This window comes from Salvelinus alpinus, chromosome 9 (genome assembly GCF_045679555.1).
Source record: "Salvelinus alpinus chromosome 9, SLU_Salpinus.1, whole genome shotgun sequence".
Classification (NCBI taxonomy): domain Eukaryota; kingdom Metazoa; phylum Chordata; class Actinopteri; order Salmoniformes; family Salmonidae; genus Salvelinus; species Salvelinus alpinus.
The window spans coordinates 84,428,207-84,449,318 of NC_092094.1; the positions used below are offsets into that span (position 1 = coordinate 84,428,207).

Genomic DNA, 21,112 nt, shown 5'->3' on the forward strand with positions numbered 1-21,112 from the left:
GTAGCCACTGTGATGTAATGTCATCCCCCTGAGACTTGAAGTCGTGTCTCCTCCAGTCTATCATGAATTGATCTATATTTTAATGCTGTAAGCATCTCGGCTGCTGGAGGATGTCCTCTAATTTTGCACTGATTTGCTTCATTTTGCTACACTTATTGTCCTCCTTCTCTAGTTGTTGGTATGCTAGCTACAAGTGTACTCTGATTAGGGTTTCTGGCCCAGTCAGCCATACAAGGATGGAATTTATACATTACATAGCTACTTTGCAGCCCATGTAAAGTTTACATTTTGCTGATATGTTTTCTCCATTTAAAATGATACTGTAGAAATAGGAAAAACACTCACACATCTGAGAATGTGTGTGTGTTAATCATTTGCTAATAACTTGAAAGAAAATACAAGTCTGGTTTGATACTGGCAAGATCAGTGTGTGGGTTTTTCTTTTTTTCTTAGACAATTAACAAGGCTAACCATGTTGAAGGACAATTAACAAGGCTAACCATGTTGAAGGACAATTAACAAGGCCAAACATGTTGAAGGATACCAGATTTGACTTCTATGGCTTCTGTGCACCTCTCTGATTCAGAGGGGTTGGGTTAAATGCGGGATGACACATTTCAGTAGAATACATTCAATTGGAGAACGGACTAGGTATCCCATTTCCCTTTCTCTTTACATGCCGTCAGAAAATGTATTTGTGCAAGCACAACCCTTGTAATGAAGGTAGGCCTTAAAACCTCTACAGGATCAGTGCCCCCCCCCCCCCCCCTTAAAACCTCTACAGGATCAGTGCCCCCCCCCCCCCCCCCCGGGACGGTTGAGCTAACATAGGCTAATGTGATTAGCATGAGGTTGTAAGTAACAAGAAAACTTCCCAGGACATAGACATATCTGATATTGGCAGAAAGCTTAAATTCTTGTTAATCTAACTGTGCTGTCCAATTTACAGTATATAGTACAGTGAAAGAATACAATGCTATTGTTTGAGGAGATTGTACAGTTATGAACTTGAAAATGTATTAATAAACCAATTAGGCACATTTGGGCAGTCTTGATACAAAATATTGAACAGAAATGCAATGGTTCATTGGATCAATCTAAAACTTTGCACATACACTGCTGCCATCTAGTGGACAAAATATAAATTGCGCCTGGGCTGAAATAATACATTATGGCCTTTCTCTTGCATTTCAAATGATGATGGTACAAAGAAAAGAAAAAAAGTTTTTTTTCTTTGAAAGATCTAATGTGTTATATTCTCCTACATTAATTTCAAATTTCCACAAACTTCAAAGTGTTTCCTTTCAAATGGTATCAAGAATATGCAAATCCTTGCTTCAGGTCCTGAGCTACAGGCAGTTAGATTTGGGTATGTCATTTTAGGCAAACGTTTGAAAAAAAAGGGGCGGATCATTAGGATGACATGCTTAGGAGAGAGACATTATTAGCACATATTACTATCAAGAGGGTGTGCAGAAAGGAATATTTTAGGGTTCATTTGATTTAATTTCAAAATACATGTTGCTTGAAATACAGTTGATATTTGTTTGCTTCACGTAATGTATCATCCTGGTGTAATTCATATACAGTTCAACATTATCACCACAAGGTGTCAGCGCTAGCATTTGTTTTACTACAAACCGCTAGCTTGGTCTCGTAACGTAAGGTCAATAAGACATGCCTAGCACAAGCTAGCGGTTCATTAAAACAACAGTATTGTAATGAAACAGGTCTCGAACCCTCGACCTTCTAGCCCGAGGTCCGGCGCGCTATCGACTGTGCCGCAAAAGCATGCTCGTGCGGTAGAGTCGATTTCCGCGCTTATAAGCCCAGGGTCGTTACACTATATTTCTTAATTGAAACTAGCTAAGTGGGCAATATACCTGGGTAACATATAGTTGCGTTTTGGAGGAAGCAGACGAAAAGCTAGGAGAGAGATTAGTGAAGGGGAGAGAGGTTGATAGTGGGGTAATTAGTGCTGCTAGACAACTTTGATGTAAACAATGCGGCCGTCAAACATTGGACTCGAATGCTAGCTACGTTTAGTTTAATTATATTGTTTGCTGTCGTGAGAGAAATGTATCTAACTGGCTATCAAGGTAAACTAATCTTTCTCTACCTCACATTACGCTAGCTCGACTGTGGTTATTTGATGTGCTAGCCAAATGTAACACCACCAGAGCAAACGGGAAATAAACGTTGTCTGATTATTTTGTTTAGTGGATCTGGTATGCATATTCTTGATACCATTTGAAAGGAAACACTTTGAAGTTTGTGGAAATTTTTAATTAATGTAGGAGAATATAACACATTAGATCCTTGTTATTCAATTATTGCACCCACACTGCTTGCGCGCGCCAACGAGCGTCTGCGACACCAAGGGCTAAAATGGAACTCATTCCTATTTCTGACGCAGATCGCGCTGCAAGTCCTGCCTCTCCCATCTCCTCATTGGTTTATAGAAGCAGGTACCCACGTGCCATCTCCTCATTGGTTATACCCACAATGTGTGTGTATATAATTAATGTGTGAATTGTTTTGGTTGAATCAAGACATACGAATTTATAAATGTGTTCTAGCTAACCAACTAAGTAGCTAGTTAGAAATTATGGCGCTGCAGCACATGATGTAGACTGGGGAACCTGGTTGCGCGTGCCTATAGAACGTGTTATTGTTTTGACAGTTGAAAAGGTTTATAAACACTAGCTAAGGTTACCTAGCAACAATAAAATAGCTTAAGGAACGCTATGTAACTTGCTAGCGCCCAAATGAAATGTAACGTAATGTAGATAAAGTCAGCCAATTAGCCCAGAAACAATATGGAAACGTGCTATGTTGGCTTACATTGTCTTTTTCATCTTCATAATTTGAGCCAATTATCAGTCAGGAAAGGAGCCCGTATTAACTTTGTTATCCTTAACACGGAACCCAAACCGGCTGCGCGTATCGTGCACACATTTATTTTGCCCCCCCACACCAAACGCGATCACGACACGCAGGTTAAAATATCAAAACAAACTCTGAACCAATGACATTAATTTGGGGACAGGTCGAAAAGCATTAAACATGTATGGCAATTTAGCTAGTTAGCTTGCACTTGCTAGCTAACGTTAATTTGTCCTATTTAGCTAGCTTGCTGTTGCTAGATAATTTGTCCTGGGATATAAACATTGAGTTGTTATGTTACCTGAAATGCACAAGGACCTCTACTCCGACAATTAATCCACACATAAAACGGCCAACCGAATCGTTTCTAGTCATCTCTCCTCCTTCCAGGCTTTTTCATCTTTGAACTTATATGGTGATCCATCTAAACTTTCATTGTATTACCACGACAACCGGCAACAAAGTTCGTCTTTCAGTCACCCACGTGGGTATAACCAATGAGGAGATGGCACGTGGGTGCCTGCTTCTATAAACCAATGAGGAGATGGGAGAGGCAGGACTTGCAGCGCGATCTGCGTCAGAAATAGGAACGACATCTATTTTAGCCCTTGGTGTCGCAGACGCTCGTTGGCGCGCGCAAGCAGTGTGGGTGCAATAATTGAATAACATGGATTTCTAAATTTATTTTGCGGCGCACGTGACGTGTCCGGTCTGGTCAGCATGTTACATGGAACCCAAACCGGCTGCGCGCGTGCTGCGCTATCGTGCATAAATGTATTTTGCCCCCGCACACCAAACGCGATCACTACACGCAGGTTAAAACATTGAGTTGTTATTTTACCTGAAATGCACAAGGACCTCTACTCCGACAATTAATCCACACATAAAACGGCCAACCGAATCGTTTCTAGTCATCTCTCCTCCTTCCAGGCTTTTTCATCTTTGAACTTATATGGTGATCCATCTAAACTTTCATTGTATTACCACGACAACCGGCAACAAAGTTCGTCTTTCAGTCACCCACGTGGGTATAACCAATGAGGAGATGGCACGTGGGTACCTGCTTCTATAAACCAATGAGGAGATGGGAGAGGCAGGACTTGCAGCGCGATCTGCGTCAGAAATAGGAACGACATCTATTTTAGCCCTTGGTGTCGCAGACGCTCGTTGGCGCGCGCAAGCAGTGTGGGTGCAATAATTGAATAACATGGATTTCTAAATTTATTTTGCGGCGCTCGCGCACGCGACGTGTCCGGTCTGGTCAGCATGTTAGCTTTATATGCCCTGTAGTCTGGCATCGCTGTAAAAGTTTTGGTATAGCTCATATGAGTTTATGGCATCTGAACCGCAGTATATTTTTGTTAGTCAATGGATAGTTGGGTGCATGCCAGCAACTGGAGGTTCAGTATTGTTTACTAGATTATTTCCAGTGAATGTTGATTTAAGGCTCTTGGAGTTCCATATATAGAGATACTGATATGGAATCTCTCCCTGCAACTACACCAGTGACTTCATACCACTATATATGTTCATGTCATTCATGACCTAAAATAAATCATGCTACGTCTCAATACATTTTAGTGGTAGAGATTTCTGCAATGTAAAATATCCTATCATGCAGTCCCAAGGGAAGCATGCTGAGAATAGTTTTACACCAAAAGCGACATTGCTGACATTTGATTGTATTAATAATTCGACAAACAACTTTAGCAAAGTTGAAGGACATAGGCACTTGTTGGACATTATGTCTCAGAACCAATAACTCAAACTTTTATTTTATTTACCCTTTATTTACACAGAGAATCCCATTTGAGACCAGGATCTCTTTTTCAATTGTGCCCTGTGTTATAACAAACAACAATCCAAACCGAGATAAAATTACATAAAACGTTAAAATTATATAGGCCTACAGAGAAACATGATTAGGCTTTCAATCACAAACAAATACTGTCAGCATACAGGTTTATTATAAAGGTATGACAGAAGTACGCCCATTCTATCACTAAATTATCTGAAAATCAAGTAATATGCACTGGTTTGGTTTTCCCCTCATGTTTTCCACATTAGCTTCACATATCCACTAGGGGGCATACTCTCACTTCTTGAAAATGTACACTGCTCTTGTGTGAACCCAAACTATTTTGTGACCTGACGTGCCAGCGTAGGCTATTATTTGGATAAATTGGATAAATACTACAAAGTTCAATCGCAAACAAAACAAGTTGTTTATTTATCTGTAAAACTTGGCACATGGCCTCCAGATAGACAGACATAAACATAGTGTGAAATGCTTCTCCCCGAAATGTACTTCTGCAATGATGATCTGCAGTCCCTCCTTCCCAAACGTCACAACTACCGTTTACTATAAAGTATCAGTGAAAGGTCTGCGCGCCCATTGAGTACGAGACTCTGGTTGTGCAAAACGGGCAGGAGCGCGAGGGAGACCGGCACTGACTTAACACCAGCAACAGTTGATGAAAAATAAAAAGCAATGGAGAAAGTGAATTTTGTCATGACGAAGAGAGAAAACGGAAGAGGTCAAGGTTGTGACAGAACATATGAAGAACAGAAAGACAACAGGTTGAATGAGAAGGGGTCTCATATAAGATACAATTTCAAGAATGATCTGGACTATTCTTGGAATGCACAGCCGGTTAGCACCCAGATGACACTAGCCCTATCTTGACAAGATGGGATTCCTCGGGGGAAAAAACTCGTTGACCACTTGAATGCAAAGAGATAGAGGGTAACATTTCTCCTGGAATTTAGTCCAAATTATTTGGTGTATTTTTCTGTTTCCACTTTACCATACTTTTAAAAACAGATTTCATCATATTATTAGCTAAGCAAGGGCAGATAGAAATATGCATTTGGGCAAAGCACTTCTGTTTTTCCTCCTGTTGAACTGTGTGACAATGACTTTGTCACTATCCACTTGCACCACTGTGGACATAGACCACATAAAGAAAAAGAGAGTAGAGGCAATCCGAGGACAGATTCTTAGTAAACTTCGAATGACCAGCCCGCCGCAAACAGTGGGCCCGAATCAGGTACCGTTTCAGGTGCTGGCGCTCTATAACAGTACGAAGGAGCTGATCGAGGAGTTGGGGAGAGACAGACATCAAAGTTGTGGACAGGATAACACGGAGACTGAATATTACGCCAAAGAGATTTACAAGTTCAATATGATTAATGGACCACCAGAAAACAGTAAGTAATGTTCATATATCTATTTACGCGTTTTACTCATGAAGGCCATTTTTTCTATCATAATCCTACCAAACAGCTGATCGTGTTGCCACCGTGGCTTCTATTATGTTAGGTATCCTACTGATCAAAAGCCTGATTAAACGTAAATAGCCCATTGTTCCATGGTGAAAGTCTAAGCAGTCCAGGTCTGATGATGCGTCATTTCTTAACCTGGATGCCACAGCTGGTGAGCAGCGCATGCATGTAATATGAATTTATAGTGGTTTGCCATGAAAATTTGTGAAAATAATCGAGGAGCATACCTCTCCAATAAAGAAACAAGACAGTAACTTTATGATTTCCCGAAGAAGCCAATTTAGCCAATTTCTTTTACTCCGCTTTAAAATATAATTATTCTGACTCCCCTCCAGAGTACAGAGATGTGTCTGTGTGCAATGCAATTTGTCTGTGTTTTATTTATAGAATTTGTCATTGTCTCTCTTCAACTGGCCATATGTTAATTTCAGCGGAATTAAATTATAAAAGCATCCGTAGATCTGCAGCATAGGCGAAATACTGCAAACACTTAGAGGAAATGTTAACAAATTATACTAAAGAACGCAAGAACACCTTCGCTTGGGGAGCGTTCCATCCGTCTGAAATGAATTGGCCAACACAACTTAAACGCACACTCGCGTCTCTGAGCAGTGGAAAGACCGCGCGCATTGGAGAGGGCAAAGCAAACAGTCTAATTGGCGTAAGCGCCATTCCTCCCTCATACCTCACTCAAAAGCCATGGGAACTCCCAATAGCGTACACGACCATCTGAGATAGCGTACACGACCATCTGAGATGCCATTGGAACCATTTTTTTCTAGGACTCCATCGATTTGAGCATTCCTCCAACTACTGTACCAATTACCCTTTCTTTCCCAAGTCCAAATATGCATTTATCCAAAACCTTTTTTATTAATTGTTTGATTATGTATTGTGTACAATACAGCAAAAATATATAGATATTGTCTCTATTGAAAAGTTAAAACACAGCTAATTCAGCTGCAAATTGGCTTGTGCACTAGAGCAAAATTGCTCATCCTAGTTGGCATTACCTGTATAAACCACTCACAACTGATTTTTCCAGTCTAATCAGAGTGAGACGTTTATTGGAAGCTTGCCTCTCTATTGCAGTGAGTTTTCTCAGGAAGGGAGTTGTTTACTAAGTGGAAGACTTGGAAGCAGGCCTATTCGCTGTTCAGGGGCTGGATCATTGCATGTTACTACTTTAAGATCAACATGGCAGGTGTTTCATGCTATTCAAAGACAGAGCTGTGCTTCCTCTGGCAACAGCTCAGGCCCCTGTGTCAAATCTGTTTCCTGGGTCCCATTAGTGCATCTGACTCTGAAAATAATAACTACTACAACCACCTTGGTCAAGGGGTGTAGGGACAGGTGCTCTTTACTTGTCAGTGTTCCAAACAAGACTTTATTTGTCTTTTTATCTAAACAAGCAAACACCATCAGATCAAATTCATAGCAAGCAATTCACTGTGTTAGTCAGATTTGATGAAATATAACAGAACAGATGACCTGGAATGGCATTCACTCTCATGGGATGGGTTGCCCAAAAAAACTAACTGAAAGCCACACCCCCAATAAGCCACGAATATGACCTAGAGGCGTATGTCACAGTGCTTCTATGTCTATATACACCATACCACTGCCTATTTCATTTGTTCATTTAGCAAACAAGACAGCTCATAATCCTGTGACTTTATCACAGTCAACACAACTTTATTTTGTCTTTAATCAGCTTTAAAAATGCAACATTTTCTCTTAGCCTCAGGGCAAAATGTGTAGAATAGCATGAGATGAGCTATACAACGGCACATTGTCCTCTCTGCCCCATAGCAAAATGTGTATAATTGTAGGAAATTTGATTTTAAAAAGCAACATTTTCTCTCAGCCTCATTGCAAAATGTGTAGAGGCCACATGAGATTAGCTATAAAGCTGCACATTTTTCTATGTGCCCCATGGCAAAATGTGTACAAAGTTGGCAGGTTTTTGGTGCCCACCCAAATTTCTGCAGTCCCACCCACCAACTAATTTATGGCTAGGCCACTGCCTTAGTCAGAGTCCGCAAAACAAACAGAGGTCTGATGTGTGAGCTATGGGCTGCACCAGTCATGGTCAGGAGCCCTAGTCACATCACCCTGTCAGTCATGATCAAAGTAAATAAACAAGGCCTATAGGCTACAGTTGTCACTCATTGGCTATGGAACTAGACAAATTATTTTTCATACACTTACGTAAATGTAGCGTACAATGCACTTTTTTGTCCCTGTTTTTTGTTTGTTTAATCATTTTATTTGTTAATGTCCAGATACACCCTCCAGAGTAGACTAAGGGAGGGAGAGTGTTTATCCTCTCATTAACAAGGCCTGCAGTTTGGACGAATAACCACTTTTCTCTTCCCTTCACTTTCCATTATGTAATCTTCATAAGAAGTATCAGTGAGTGTAATGTCTGTCACCAAAATCTAATGTTATTGGTCTCGTACACATATTTTGCAGACGTTATCGTGGGTGTAGCGAAATGCTTATGTTCCTAGCTCCAGCAGTGCAGTAATACCTAACAATACAAAAAGATACACACAAATGTATGCAAAGTCACTTCACCCCCACCTACATGTACAAATTACCTCAACTAACCTGTACCCCCGCACACTGACTCGGTACCGGTACCCCCTGTATATAGCCTCGTTATTGTGTTACTTTTTATTATTACTTTATATTTTGGTCTTGGTAAATATTTTCTTAACTCTTCTTGAACTGCACTGTTGGTTAAGGGCTTGTAAGTAAGCATTTCATGGTAAAGTCTACACTTGTTGTATTTGGCGCATGTGACAAAAAGTTTAATTTGATTTGAAATCAACAAAATATAAAGAAAGGAATTAAGAAATATAGAAATATTAGAACGAGCAACCACGGTAATACAGTAAGGCATATTTTAAAGCCATTTCCATAATCTAATGGGTTATACATACTCTTTGGAAAGTGGGAATGTCTTGGATTATTGTCAGTGGTGCTTTTTCACTCTTTTTATTATTCAGTTACAGGGCTGTGTAAGATGAAGCAGAGACTTTTCCTCCCAGACTCATATGCTTTAATAGCTAGAATAATTTGCCAAAATATTCACTGTACCACTAGTTAGGTATCTCTGAATATAAACAGTGTTCATAAACAGTAAAGCTGTGGATATGACAAGTGCAGATGGGAGCCATTTGGCAAACACTGGTAGAGGAGCCAAACATCTCCATAACCCACAACACTCAGTCTTAGGTTTGGTTTGGGGAAAGAACTCCAGTTGTACTCACTCCTCCACATATATTAGTACTCATTCACTGTCTTTGTTTGCCGTAACATAGTAAGACTGTCCAAAGGCAACCATTGAACCATCTAAGAAAACCACCTGTTGGCTCTCATAGCTGAAAATTAGGCAGAGACAGGTTTCTTTAGAAGAAAAGCTTGTAGTGAGTGGTCAGTCTGGCATATGGCAATCATTGATTCATCGTCGGGAGGATAGAAGGATGTGGACCGGAGCTGAGGACAGTAGTGTTTCTGATATATGGAATAGTAGAAAAGTGATGTCATCCCAGGCAAACAGACACAGAGTTCTCTGGTCCATTCCGAAAGACGCCGCCTCCCCAGCCATTTTTCCCTCTTCATCCTTGATCAAGTGGAAAAAAGCTGTCTTACTTCAGCAGAGAACTCCATCACATTATCTCATCTAACGCAGTCAGCCACAGGCTCCATGTGTAGAGACTTACCCAGGACAGGAGGGCCTGGTCCACACTAAAGCATTGTGTTTAACCCTTGTGTAGTCTTAACATTCTGTATACTTCCCTTGTCCTAAGGGTAAAAAATGACTCACCTTTCACTAAACCCCTAAAATAAAGCAGCTTAATTGAATTTTAAACCCCAAATCTATTTTTCATGAAGAAACAACCTGTCATTCATCAAACTTTGTGAATATCTGGGTTTTCCCTCTTCACAACACAGAAAGACGGGGCGGCAGGTAGCCTAGTGGTTAGAGCATTGGATTAGTAACCGAAAGGTTGCAAGATCGAATCCCCGAGCTGACAATGTAAAAATCTGTCGTTCTGCCCCTGAACAAGGCAGTTAACCCGGCATTGAAAATAAGAATTTGTTCTTAACTGACTTGCCTAGTTAACTAAAGGTATAAAAAAAATGAATTTAATCAGTGGACAACACTCGTTTTTATTACAACACACCTGTCATAATTGTTTTCTTTACTAAAGTAGAGGTTTATTATTATTATTATTGCTAAAGGTACTGCATAGGTGTAAAAACATTTTTTAGCAAGAGATAGCACTTGTATACCCTAAGAAAGTAGCAGAAATGTGCATAAAGTAGTTTTGAATGCATTGTATTGAAGGGAAACAATAACAATCTTGAACTTTTTTGGCAACAGTGATATATTATTATATACTGTACAATGAGGAATTCAACTACAACATACTAGTCTTCTCCCATTTTTTAAACCATTGCCCCACCCACAAGGTGTGTAAGCAACAACAATAAGAATAAAATAATAGATACAAAAACGTGAAGAACATAAATCAGTCAACTCTAATTAGCACGTGTAAGGACAGTATGCAAATGTGTGTGTGCATGGATTTTGCAGATGTATTTCTCACATGTGCAGCACAAAGTATTTGTTTTACAGTCCTTCTTTGGGGGGAAGAATTGGCATCTCCTCCTCTTGCCTGCCCTAGCTGCAGCCTCAGGTGGATCAGGACAAGATTCAGCCCCCTAAACAGTTTTCACAAGCGCTGCAGAGGCTGCTGTGCTGGGGAGGTGCTCCCTTTGAATGTGTGGGGTTACAAGTGTCTTTCCCAGCTGCTCCAGGCACAAACCCCTCTTGTTCCGCTTATCAGGCATCCAGGTAGGGTTGATCTTGTTCCATATCACGAAGGCATTGTATGAGGACACATCAATGATGTTATGGAAGATGACCAGGGGCCAGCAGGCAGTCATCCTCCCACAGCTGTAAGTTCCAATCACCTTGTCCAGGTTGTCCACGCCTCCTTTGTTGTGGTTGTAGTCCAGGATGATGGCTGGCTTCCTGTCCTCACGATCACTGATCTCAGCCGTTTTGTGCAGTGTGCTCAGGAGGACCACATTCTTGTTCCTCTTTGGGAGGTAAGAAACTAGAGTGGTAGTGGGGTGAAGGCAAACTTTGATGAGAAGGCCTATCCCCCTTGTTGTGAGGAGTGCAGGGGGGAGCTCATGCTTGTTCTTTCTAACTGTGCCAACCATGGTGATCTTCCTCTTTAGGGGCTGCTGGCTGAGTTCAATCAGTAGCACACAATCTCAATTTCTCATTTTGTGTGTGTGTTGTGTAAATGATTTTAACTGCCAGGTCACAAATGACCCTAAGACAATCTTTGTACCCTGGTGGTGTACAGCTTTCATGGAAATATGAACAAAGGCGATGTTTAACTTTTTCAAATGTTGGGTCACTCTTGGAAAAGTCAACAAATTTCAAGTTGAAAAAATAGAATTTAGGTGGTTTTCTCTGCTGTTAAACATAGTGGCGGGTCATTTTTGACCCTTAAGACAACACAAGGGTTAAATGATAGTACCACACACAGGTGATCAAATCTTTGACATAACAGTTTGTTTCTATGAGCATGATCAGTACTTCAGTTGCAAGAATTTGGAATTTACTGCTCAAGTTATTCCAATTAGTCATCTGGAGTTAGCTATATTATTTTATTGACAGATTAGAAAGCATGATTGGTTACTTATTATTTTAAAATGGAAACGTAAGTTGAAAAACATTGTAATATTTATGGCCTGATAAGTCTTCTAAGATTAATTTGATAGGTAATTTAAATACATTATAATACCAGTTTTTGCAGCGCCGTTGACGTTTTTCACTGGTAAACAAGGTCCAGACTCCTCAGCAGCTGACCAGCACCTGCTTTCTATGCTTCCCATTTCCTTTGTTTACCTTCACATAGCTTTGGAGAGACTGACATCATGGCACTGGGAATAGGCTGATTGCTGGGAGCTTCTATGTGATGTCACCTGCCAGGGTAGGGAGGAGCTAGTGTGGTGGGGCATCCCAGACACAGGAAGCAGAGGGTTTGAGGGTGGAGGATGGAGGGGGGCGCAGGGGGAGCAGTCTGGGGTGGAAGATTTATGAGAAGTTTTAGAGCAGAGATATTTGAAGTCTGTCCCTAGGCCTTCCTATGTGGAGGGTTTCACTACTGTTGCAACCCTTACCTAATACTCTTCTATTGACCTAGAACCCTCAAACTCAACTCTGGACCTCTAAGCCAGTTCCACTGCATTTCTTCATTGTTCCCCCCAATCAGGGACTGATTTAAACCTATGACACCAGGTGTGTGCAATTCATTATCAGGTAGAACAGAAAACCAGCAGGCTCCGGACTTCGTAGGGTAAGAGTTGAGTACCCCTGACCTAGAACATAAATATATCTGGTAAACTGCTCAACATTTTGACTACATCACACTTCTGTCAAAGTGTTAGTGGATGGTTTCCAACTGGTCCTCAGAAGTCAGCTTTCTCAGCTCCACAGTCCAGACTCCATGGAAGTTATTGATGACATACTGCCAAAGAAAAGAGGTTACAAAAAGCAGGACCTCAGTTTCAGTCCCTTGGGAAAAGTGGGAGAGGTGATTGTACCACTTCATGTTAAGTGCCATGAAAACCATGTATTTACATAGTAGTTACATAGGCAGGTGATTAGTGTAATTACAGTGTAGATATACAATTCTAAATAGTACTTTGTTTGTAGTATTTAACTGTGATACCTGTTTGTGGTTTATGTCATTCCACAAAAAAAAGTTACTATTTTCACAATGAATCTCGAAAGAACAGTGAACAACCTTGAGAAATGGGGAGGGCTACAATGTAATAAAAGTTTGTCGCATTGACAAATACTCTATTTTGAGGGCCTAGAGAAGCTCTTTGGGAAATGTTTTGGTTGTTCCAGATAAAGTTCAGGTCCAGATTCCGCTGATATCAGCATCTTCACGCTGCTGGCCTTAGAACCAGATCTGATAATGGAGAGGAGAGAGACTGTCAATTATCCTGCTGTGTATTTCACTCTAATTATACTAGCTATCCCCTGCACTCACAGCCATGGAACAAATTACCTTCAGACCCTTGGCAAAAATAAGCCTTAATGCGAAATCCACCTAAAACCATTGCAATGGGAAAAATGAGGTCATCCAAAAGGAAACTAAAGACTTGATTAGAATTTCAAATCTCCTCTCAAAAGTGGGGCTTTCCACCTTCTGTGGGGGAGGCAGAGGGACACAGGAGACGAGAGAGAAAGGGTGTGTGGGACAGGCCAAGGGAGTACTGAGCCCTTATAGATTGTGAGGAAGCACAGGACAGATATTTGGCTAGGGGTGAAGAGTCAAGACTGAAAAGGTCACTTGAAAAAAGTGGGGGGGGGGGAAACAGTCAATGGAAATATCGGATAATGGCAAAGCCGCAGTGAAATAGGATTACGGGTCATAGGAAGTTTAGGTAGACGTGTAAGCTCACAATCCATTATACACAAACATCCTTCTCCATTGTTATAAACAGATCTAGATGTCAACCAAAGGTGCAATGTCCTTGTTAACCACCACAGCGAATCACAGGGTCTCTATTAAAGCTCAGGCTTGGGGTAATAAATTAGCGATGGCTTGGCTGTAAATTAGTGTTTCCACTTAGCTCGTAAAATGCTTGCCGTGTTCTTGTTTTGCTCAACACTGCATGCGCTCGGCCTGTTAAAATAAACAATTCAATGGTATTAGGATTGGAAAAAAATAAACGCTTCCTTGACTGGCAGTGCAACAGGAAGTATTTCAGAAGAGGGCCATCGAGAAGTGTTCTGTGGCTGTTACTGTACTACTGAAGCGGAGTTCACTGTCTGCCTTACACAACCACACCACACAGGTTGACAGGACTTGTTCCCCTTCCAATTCATTACTGAATTGATGGCTAAGAAAACCTTAAGGCGCTACTCTGTTATACACTCAGCCCCCCTGACAAACAGTCACCGAAGGACTATCTATCTCCCTTACAAACAACACATTGATTGAACTCGTATTCTGTATCTACATGCATGTGATTGCACATGTGCGCTGAGCTGGTTGGTTGGTTCCAGGGAATGCTTGGCTTCTGTCCTAGCTTTCTGAGCACCTGTTGAGCTCTGGATCGGGAGGGAGGAGGAGCACCCTGCCATCTTAGACCAGCCTATTCAGTACCACCAACACATTTGACATTTGGTTTTCATTTCATGACTTCAACTTGTTGCTAACTCGCACTGCACGAAGTACAAGCAGATGGCCCAAGGCTTAGTTTTATTCACTGGCAATAGTTGAAGAATGGTTAACTGTATTTTTTCTGTTGTGAACAACATTTGTTTATAGTGTCAAACACTACGAAATGCAGAAGATAGATAAAAGATTGACAAATCATTATATTTCAAAACAGATTTTAGGCTGTGTACAGTGACGACTTTAGTCACAGTCCTGCTGTGTGTAAGCAGGGACTGTCTGTGACTAAAGTGAGTTCTGCTCTGCAGATGACCTTCCCTACTGCCCCAAGGGCATCACCTCCAAGGTGTTCCGCTTCAATGTCTCGGCCATGGAGAAGAACTCCACCAACCTCTTCAGAGCCGAGTTCCGAGCCCTTCGTGTCCCCAACTCTAGCGCCAAGAGGAACGAGCAGAGGATTGAGCTCTACCAGGTGTGTGAATGTACTATTTCATTCCCACTGTACTCAAGCATACAGGGGGGTCGTGATCCAATTATCCCATATGGCTCAATGCACATGGGACAGTGTTGGTCTACATGTAGTGTTGGTCTACACCTATTTATACAGTTCCCCTAATTCCCCTCTCCTCTTTAAGTGATGATCATTATTCCATGTGCCTCAAGTCAAATGGATTCTACATAAGTCCATTTGTAAAACTTTGAGTGTGCTACAGCAGACTGAGAAACTCAAGATTACCGTTTTGCTATCTCTCCTCCTCCTTTCACAGCTGTCAATCATCCAAGCTTTTGTCCAACCAACCTTTCTTCAAGTTCCGTTAGATGTTTTCAACAGGGGATTCAGACATCTGCACCTGGATTTGTGTGTTTAAATTATGTGTGTTTTTCCTGGGATTGTGGGGTGGCAGGGATGGGTCTTTGCTCAGTTTTCTCATTCATCTCCAGTGAGAGACTTGGAGCCATGATCAGGTGCCAACATTTCCTGCCAGGGAGACAAGCGTCTCCGGCCCACATACTGCCTGAGGCGAGCTCTGCTCTGGCCAGGGCCGAGCTCAGCTTAGATTGACTGGGGGAGTAAACGGAGCGGCGCCCCCACACATAGCTGGGAGCTGATTGGCAGGGGCTGGCACTGGCCGCACTCTCTCGCTGGGTCTCCTGTTCCCACAGGAAGCCAGATTAGATGCTGACAATGTTCAGGAACCTGGTTATCCAGCCTGCTGTGGGACTAGGCGCTGAGCCCCCAACTTCACTGGCCTCTCCCTGTTCACAGAAACCTTAGGTGTTGTTTAAAGTGTGGATCTCTACATCCTATGCCTCAGTCCCGCAATTTGAGACGTAGAGTAAAGTACACTTTCATGCTGGTATACAGCACATACTCAGAGAGGCTCAGAGATCTGAATCAATGGCGTCTCTAGCACCATATGCAGTGCCTCATCCTGACTAGACCAGTGTAAGGAAACCCAAAATGTTGAGAGCCCAATTGTTTGAAGTGCAGATGGGAGGGACAGCCAGGTTCTCATTGGCAGTAGAGCTACACACAGGCATTAACTTGCAAAATGGGGATATCAACACAGGGAGTCACTTTTTCCATGAGGAGAAGACATTTGGCCCAGGGCATCCTGGAGCGTCTGGCTCAGGCAGAGCTGGCTGGGTTGCCGTCTGGTGTGTGTGTGTGTGGGAGAGAGAGTGAGCATATGCAGCTGGGTCACTCTCTTACCTCTGGCTGGCAGATCCTGCGGCCAGACGACCACATAGCCAAGCAGCGCTACATCGGGGGCAAGAACGCCCTGACCAAAGGAATGCCAGAGTGGGTCTCCTTCGATGTCACAGACACAGTCAGGGAATGGCTTATGTACCGAGGTGAGTGGACTAAAGCCCCAATGTTCCCTGTCTCATACCATATGTTGCATATCAAAGCATGAGCAAAGGGTATTTGGAAACTCAAGTTCATTTGGACAAAGAAAAATGGCCTCAAAGTTAAATACCACTTCCTCTTCTTCCCCTCAGAGACCAACCTGGGCCTGGAGATCAGTGTGCACTGCCCCTGCCACACCTTCAACCCCAATGGTGACATCATCGAAAACGTCAACGAGGTGCTAGATGTCAAGTTCAGAGGTCAGATGACACGAGGTGCCTCATTTTGTATGACAATCCTTTTTGGCTTTTCCACTGCTCTTCACAGCCCCTCTTTCTTTCCGTACGAGCTCTGATTTAGAAAAAGACCCTCTGAAGTCTTATCCAGTGAACATGGGCCTCAATGGTTGATAGTTATTTGGCACTTTTTTATGAGAGAAAGAGAGAGAGAGAAAATATCATGGGAATACAATTGGTCTGGTATCTCACTTAGGATTGGGGGCCCCTGGTCCTGGGAACGCTGCCTTGACTGGCTTGGCCACAAGGAATGTGCTTCCACGGCGCTCAGATGCTTGGCCCCGAATTAAGAAGGGCGTCCGTATCCACCGGCAGCGTCTCTCCTGAGTTCTCTACTGCTTTTGCTATCAGGGGAAGATTGGATGAGCAGACACTAACCCAGGGGGAGGACAGAGGGACCAGCTCTGACTGGTGGAGGAGGAGGAGTGGGGCTGAGTGGGTGATGTCTCAAGTCCAGCCTCTCACCAGTGAAGACAATGCTTTTAAAACTTTACAGAAAGTACTATGACTAAAACAGCAGTGATGAATTGAAATTTGGTATAACTGACTCAGACACACTTATGCACAATTTTATAATGGACTAGGACTGCACTTCAGCTTGAATTAAACAAATTATCCAATTTTGTCCAATTTGAATATGGAATATTGCAATGGAATGGTCTTGGTCTATGTACCATTTCATCCACTGATGACACTTCCCTCTGAAACGTCTGACATCCCTGGATCATCCTCCTGTAGGTGTGGAGAGTGACTACGATGAGAGTCGCTGGGACCTGGGCAGCAGACTGAAGAAGCAGAAGGAGCAGCTCTTCCCTCACCTCATCCTCATGATGCTGCCCCCTCACAGGCTAGACACCCAGTCCTCATCCCGCAGACGCAAGAGAGCCCTGGACACCAACTACTGCTTCTCGTAAGTAACCACCTCACTCTAGTAATTCAATCACGATTTTAGAGTGCATGTCATATATTTAGATGAAAACTTGCTGCAGGATGAGTAGACATGTGTCCAATAGATGAATAGCCCCTAATTACTCCTGTAAGCAATATAGTAGGTCAAGGTGGATTTCAAATGGCAATGTGTGTTCTCTCATTTCTAATTTACTTGGCAGAGGAGCATTACGCATACGAATAAGCTGGTTAATTTGCTGTCAGATAGTCTCTGGAAAGGCAGAGGCATCACAAGTCGAGATCTGTCCTTGTGTTAACGTGTCTGACAGTGAAATAAGGACACACCTTCCAGTGGTATTTCTGGGCTTCTCAGACTGCATGCATGTAGTGAAATATACCCAACTTGGAATAGAGTGTTTCTCCTTCAGGTAATGTATGTAATTTCTTCATAATTATCACTCTCTCTCCCCTGCCTGCTGTAGTAACTATGAGGAGAACTGCTGTGTGCGACCCCTCTACATTGACTTCCGCCAGCATCTGGGCTGGAGGTGGATCCACGAGCCGAAGGGATACTATGCCAACTTCTGCTCCGGGCCCTGCCCTTACCTACGGAGTGCAGACACCACACACAGCTCGGTGAGACACGACTTGTACACCACTAATGACTCATTACCCTGTGTTACAAATATTATTACCACACAAACACTAATTGACACAATGGAATGCAGGCACTTACAAGCATGCATGTTGGCACACCTAAACAGACAACACTCACCTAGATACTCTCACAATTTGATACCCTGCGCTTTCCCATGTCAATATGACCAAATACCTACCCATAGTTCATCATCACATTTCCTAGTCTTAGTGCAACTTACATGTCTAACTTAGGAGTCTAACACATGTTTTATCCAAATGAAATGAAAAACATAGATTTTTGTAGTGATTGTCCCTGGTCTGACATCCCCTCTATTCCTCCGTAGATGCTGAGTCTGTACAACACCCTGAACCCTGAGGCGTCTGCCTCTCCCTGCTGTGTGCCTCAGGACCTGGAGCCCCTCACCATCCTCTACTACGTGGGCCGCACCCCCAAGGTGGAGCAGCTCTCCAACATGATAGTCAAGTCCTGCAAGTGCAGCTAAGGGCCCCAGCCCAGCACACTGGGATCTGACAGGGCCTGCACGGCACTGAGGGAGTGGAGGGTGGCGTGCCGTCTGTCCCACCACAAGAGTACCTCTGTCCACCCTCATAACACTCTCCACCCTCCTCATTCCTTAGCTGAGCACACGCAGAGGGCCTGCAGAGAGAGACGCAGCCCACCACTCTACCCACAATCCCCAGGCTGTGTCCAAATGACTTTCAAATACCACTCCAGACCCAGCAATCTCAACATAACTTTTTATTGGCCTTTTACAATGGCTTTTTTCTTTTCAACGTCAAGTGTTTTCCTCATTCTTTTATCAATATTTCAGCCTTCTGAACTGCCTGTACCTTTTTGCCATATGACCACGGGCATTCAAAGCCAACCTCTGAACAGAGGAAAAGAACAGACGAAAGCTGTTTGACCACTGCCTACTCAAGGACATACAGTAGTTGCAGTCAAAAAGAGAGACCCACTGAGAACCTGAACTTACAGTGCAAATGAATATATCAAAAGGGCTAAAGCAAAAGCTCTGTCAGGCTTTTGCTTCCTAAAGAGAACCATCCTTTTTAATGGAGGCATAACACAAGGCCTTGACGCACAGAACAGACTGTCTATGCTGGAAACTAGCGCGGTGCGCACCACAGCTCCCTGACATTGTTCATCTAGGACACATGCTGATGGACTCAAATTACCGGTATCTTAGGAAAAATACTACATGCTGGAAAACAACTTTTATTCAACAACGTATCTTCATGGTTATGTTTACCTCTAATATGCAACAGAATCATGTTTTTAGGGATTTTTTCTCAAATGAAGCAGACTTTTCTGTTGTATAAGACGATAAATGTCACTAAGTGAACACGTAAATGTTTTTATTGCTATTAATCTTAAACACCTTTTTTAAATAAAAAAATGGTCTTGGAAGAAGAGATGTTATTAAATGTTTTTATCTGAAAGTAATCATAATTTGTGGATATCAGTGTAAATTCTGCATTTAGGCTCAGCTCAACAATACAGCTATTCATATTGAGGTCCTAGTCCTGAAGCGTATTGATAAAAAGTGTTCACTTTCTGCTAGAAACTGATTTGATTGACAACCTTTTTTTAAAAGATATTACTGCAACCATTTAGAGTACATATAGACACTGGCATGATCAACATATTGCTACCGATATTAATGTACTTGCTTTGAAATGGTCACTATTGGTCACCACAATGTTTGGTCCTTACAGTACAACAGTTGGGGAGACACAGGCAAAAGGCTATTAATAATCCACTAAATTAGTATTACCTTGCAATACATGCACAACCCACTGTTTCTACTCTAGATAACAGCATGCTGTCATAGGTTTCGTACTTGTCAATCAACACCAATCACATTTCTGAATCTAAATTAAATATTGAGAACATTCTCCATCTGTGTAATGGACAGTACTTCTGCCAAACATCAAACCCTGAGTACGTTCACTACAAAAATATGCTCTGAGCATAGGGGCCATGAGACAGACATTCAATAGCTTTTTACCTCTCAGGTTGTAAAGGTGCCAACGCACTTTAAATGGTCAACATTGTCATTGCATTACAGCCAGAAACTACTGGGTACTATGTAGCCTACAGTAACACAAAGTAATACACTATAAAGTTAATGCCGATTACAGTGCAGGGTTCTAACATTATACCTACAGTACAGTTCAAAAAATTTGGGGTCACTTAGAAATGTCCTTGTTTTTGAAAGAAAAGCAAAAATTTTGTCCATTAAAATAACATCAAATGTATCAGTAATACAGTGTAGACATTGTTCATGTTGTAAATGACTATTGTAGCTGGAAACGGCAGATTTTGAATGGAATATCTACATAGGCGTACAGAGGCACATTATCAGCAACCATCACTCCTGTGTTCCAATTGCACGTTGTGTTAGCTAATCCAAGTTTATAATTTTAAAAGGCTAATTGACCATTAGAAAACCCTTTTGCAATTATGTTAACATAGCTGAAAACTGTAGTGCTGATTAAAGAAGCAATAAAACGGGCCTTCTTTAGACTAGTTGAGTATCTGGAGCATCAGCATTTGTGGGTTCGATTACAGGCTCAAAACGGGCAGAAACAAAGAACTTTCTTCTGAAACTCGTCAGTCTATTCTTGTTCTAAGAAATTAAGGCTATTCCATGAGAGAAATTGCTAAGAAACTGAAGATCTCATAAAACGCTGTGTACAACTCCCTTCACAGAAGAGCGCAAACTGTCTCTAACCAGAATAGAAAGAGTGGGAGTCCCCAGTGCACAACTGAGCAAGAGGACAAGTACATTAGAGTGTCTAGTTTGAGAACTGGTTAGAGCCAGTTTACGCCATTGGAACACGGGAGTGATGGTTGCTGATAATGGGCCTCTGTACGCCTACGTAGATATTCCATTACAAATCAGCCGTTTCCAGCTACGATAGTCATTTACAACATTAACAATGTCTACACTGTATTTCTGATCAATTTTATGTTATTCTAATGGACACATTTTTTTGCTTTTCTTTCAAAAACA

At 42.1% G+C, this 21,112-nt stretch overlaps 1 protein-coding gene across 1 annotated transcript; it reads left to right on the forward strand.

Annotated features, from left to right (window-relative positions):
* Positions 1-5,283: 5,283 nt before the first annotated feature.
* LOC139530823 (transforming growth factor beta-3 proprotein-like) lies at positions 5,284-19,539 on the forward strand. The gene is made up of 7 exons (XM_071327551.1): positions 5,284-6,096; positions 14,708-14,871; positions 16,127-16,256; positions 16,404-16,511; positions 17,286-17,457; positions 17,918-18,071; positions 18,419-19,539. The coding sequence occupies exons 1-7, from the start codon at positions 5,751-5,753 to the stop codon at positions 18,575-18,577; spliced, it is 1,233 nt and encodes a 410-aa protein (XP_071183652.1). The 5' UTR covers positions 5,284-5,750; the 3' UTR covers positions 18,578-19,539.
* The last annotated feature ends 1,573 nt before the right edge of the window (positions 19,540-21,112 follow it).

Bases quoted from the DNA above. Each gene is read 5' to 3' on its own strand.
- LOC139530823 (XM_071327551.1), top strand. From the start codon at position 5,751: ATGCATTTGGGCAAAGCACTTCTGTTTTTCCTCCTGTTGAACTGTGTG. The intron at 16,512-17,285 runs GTCAGATGACAC...ATCCTCCTGTAG, and splicing joins GCTAGATGTCAAGTTCAGAG to GTGTGGAGAGTGACTACGAT. The intron at 18,072-18,418 runs GTGAGACACGAC...ATTCCTCCGTAG, and splicing joins CAGACACCACACACAGCTCG to ATGCTGAGTCTGTACAACAC.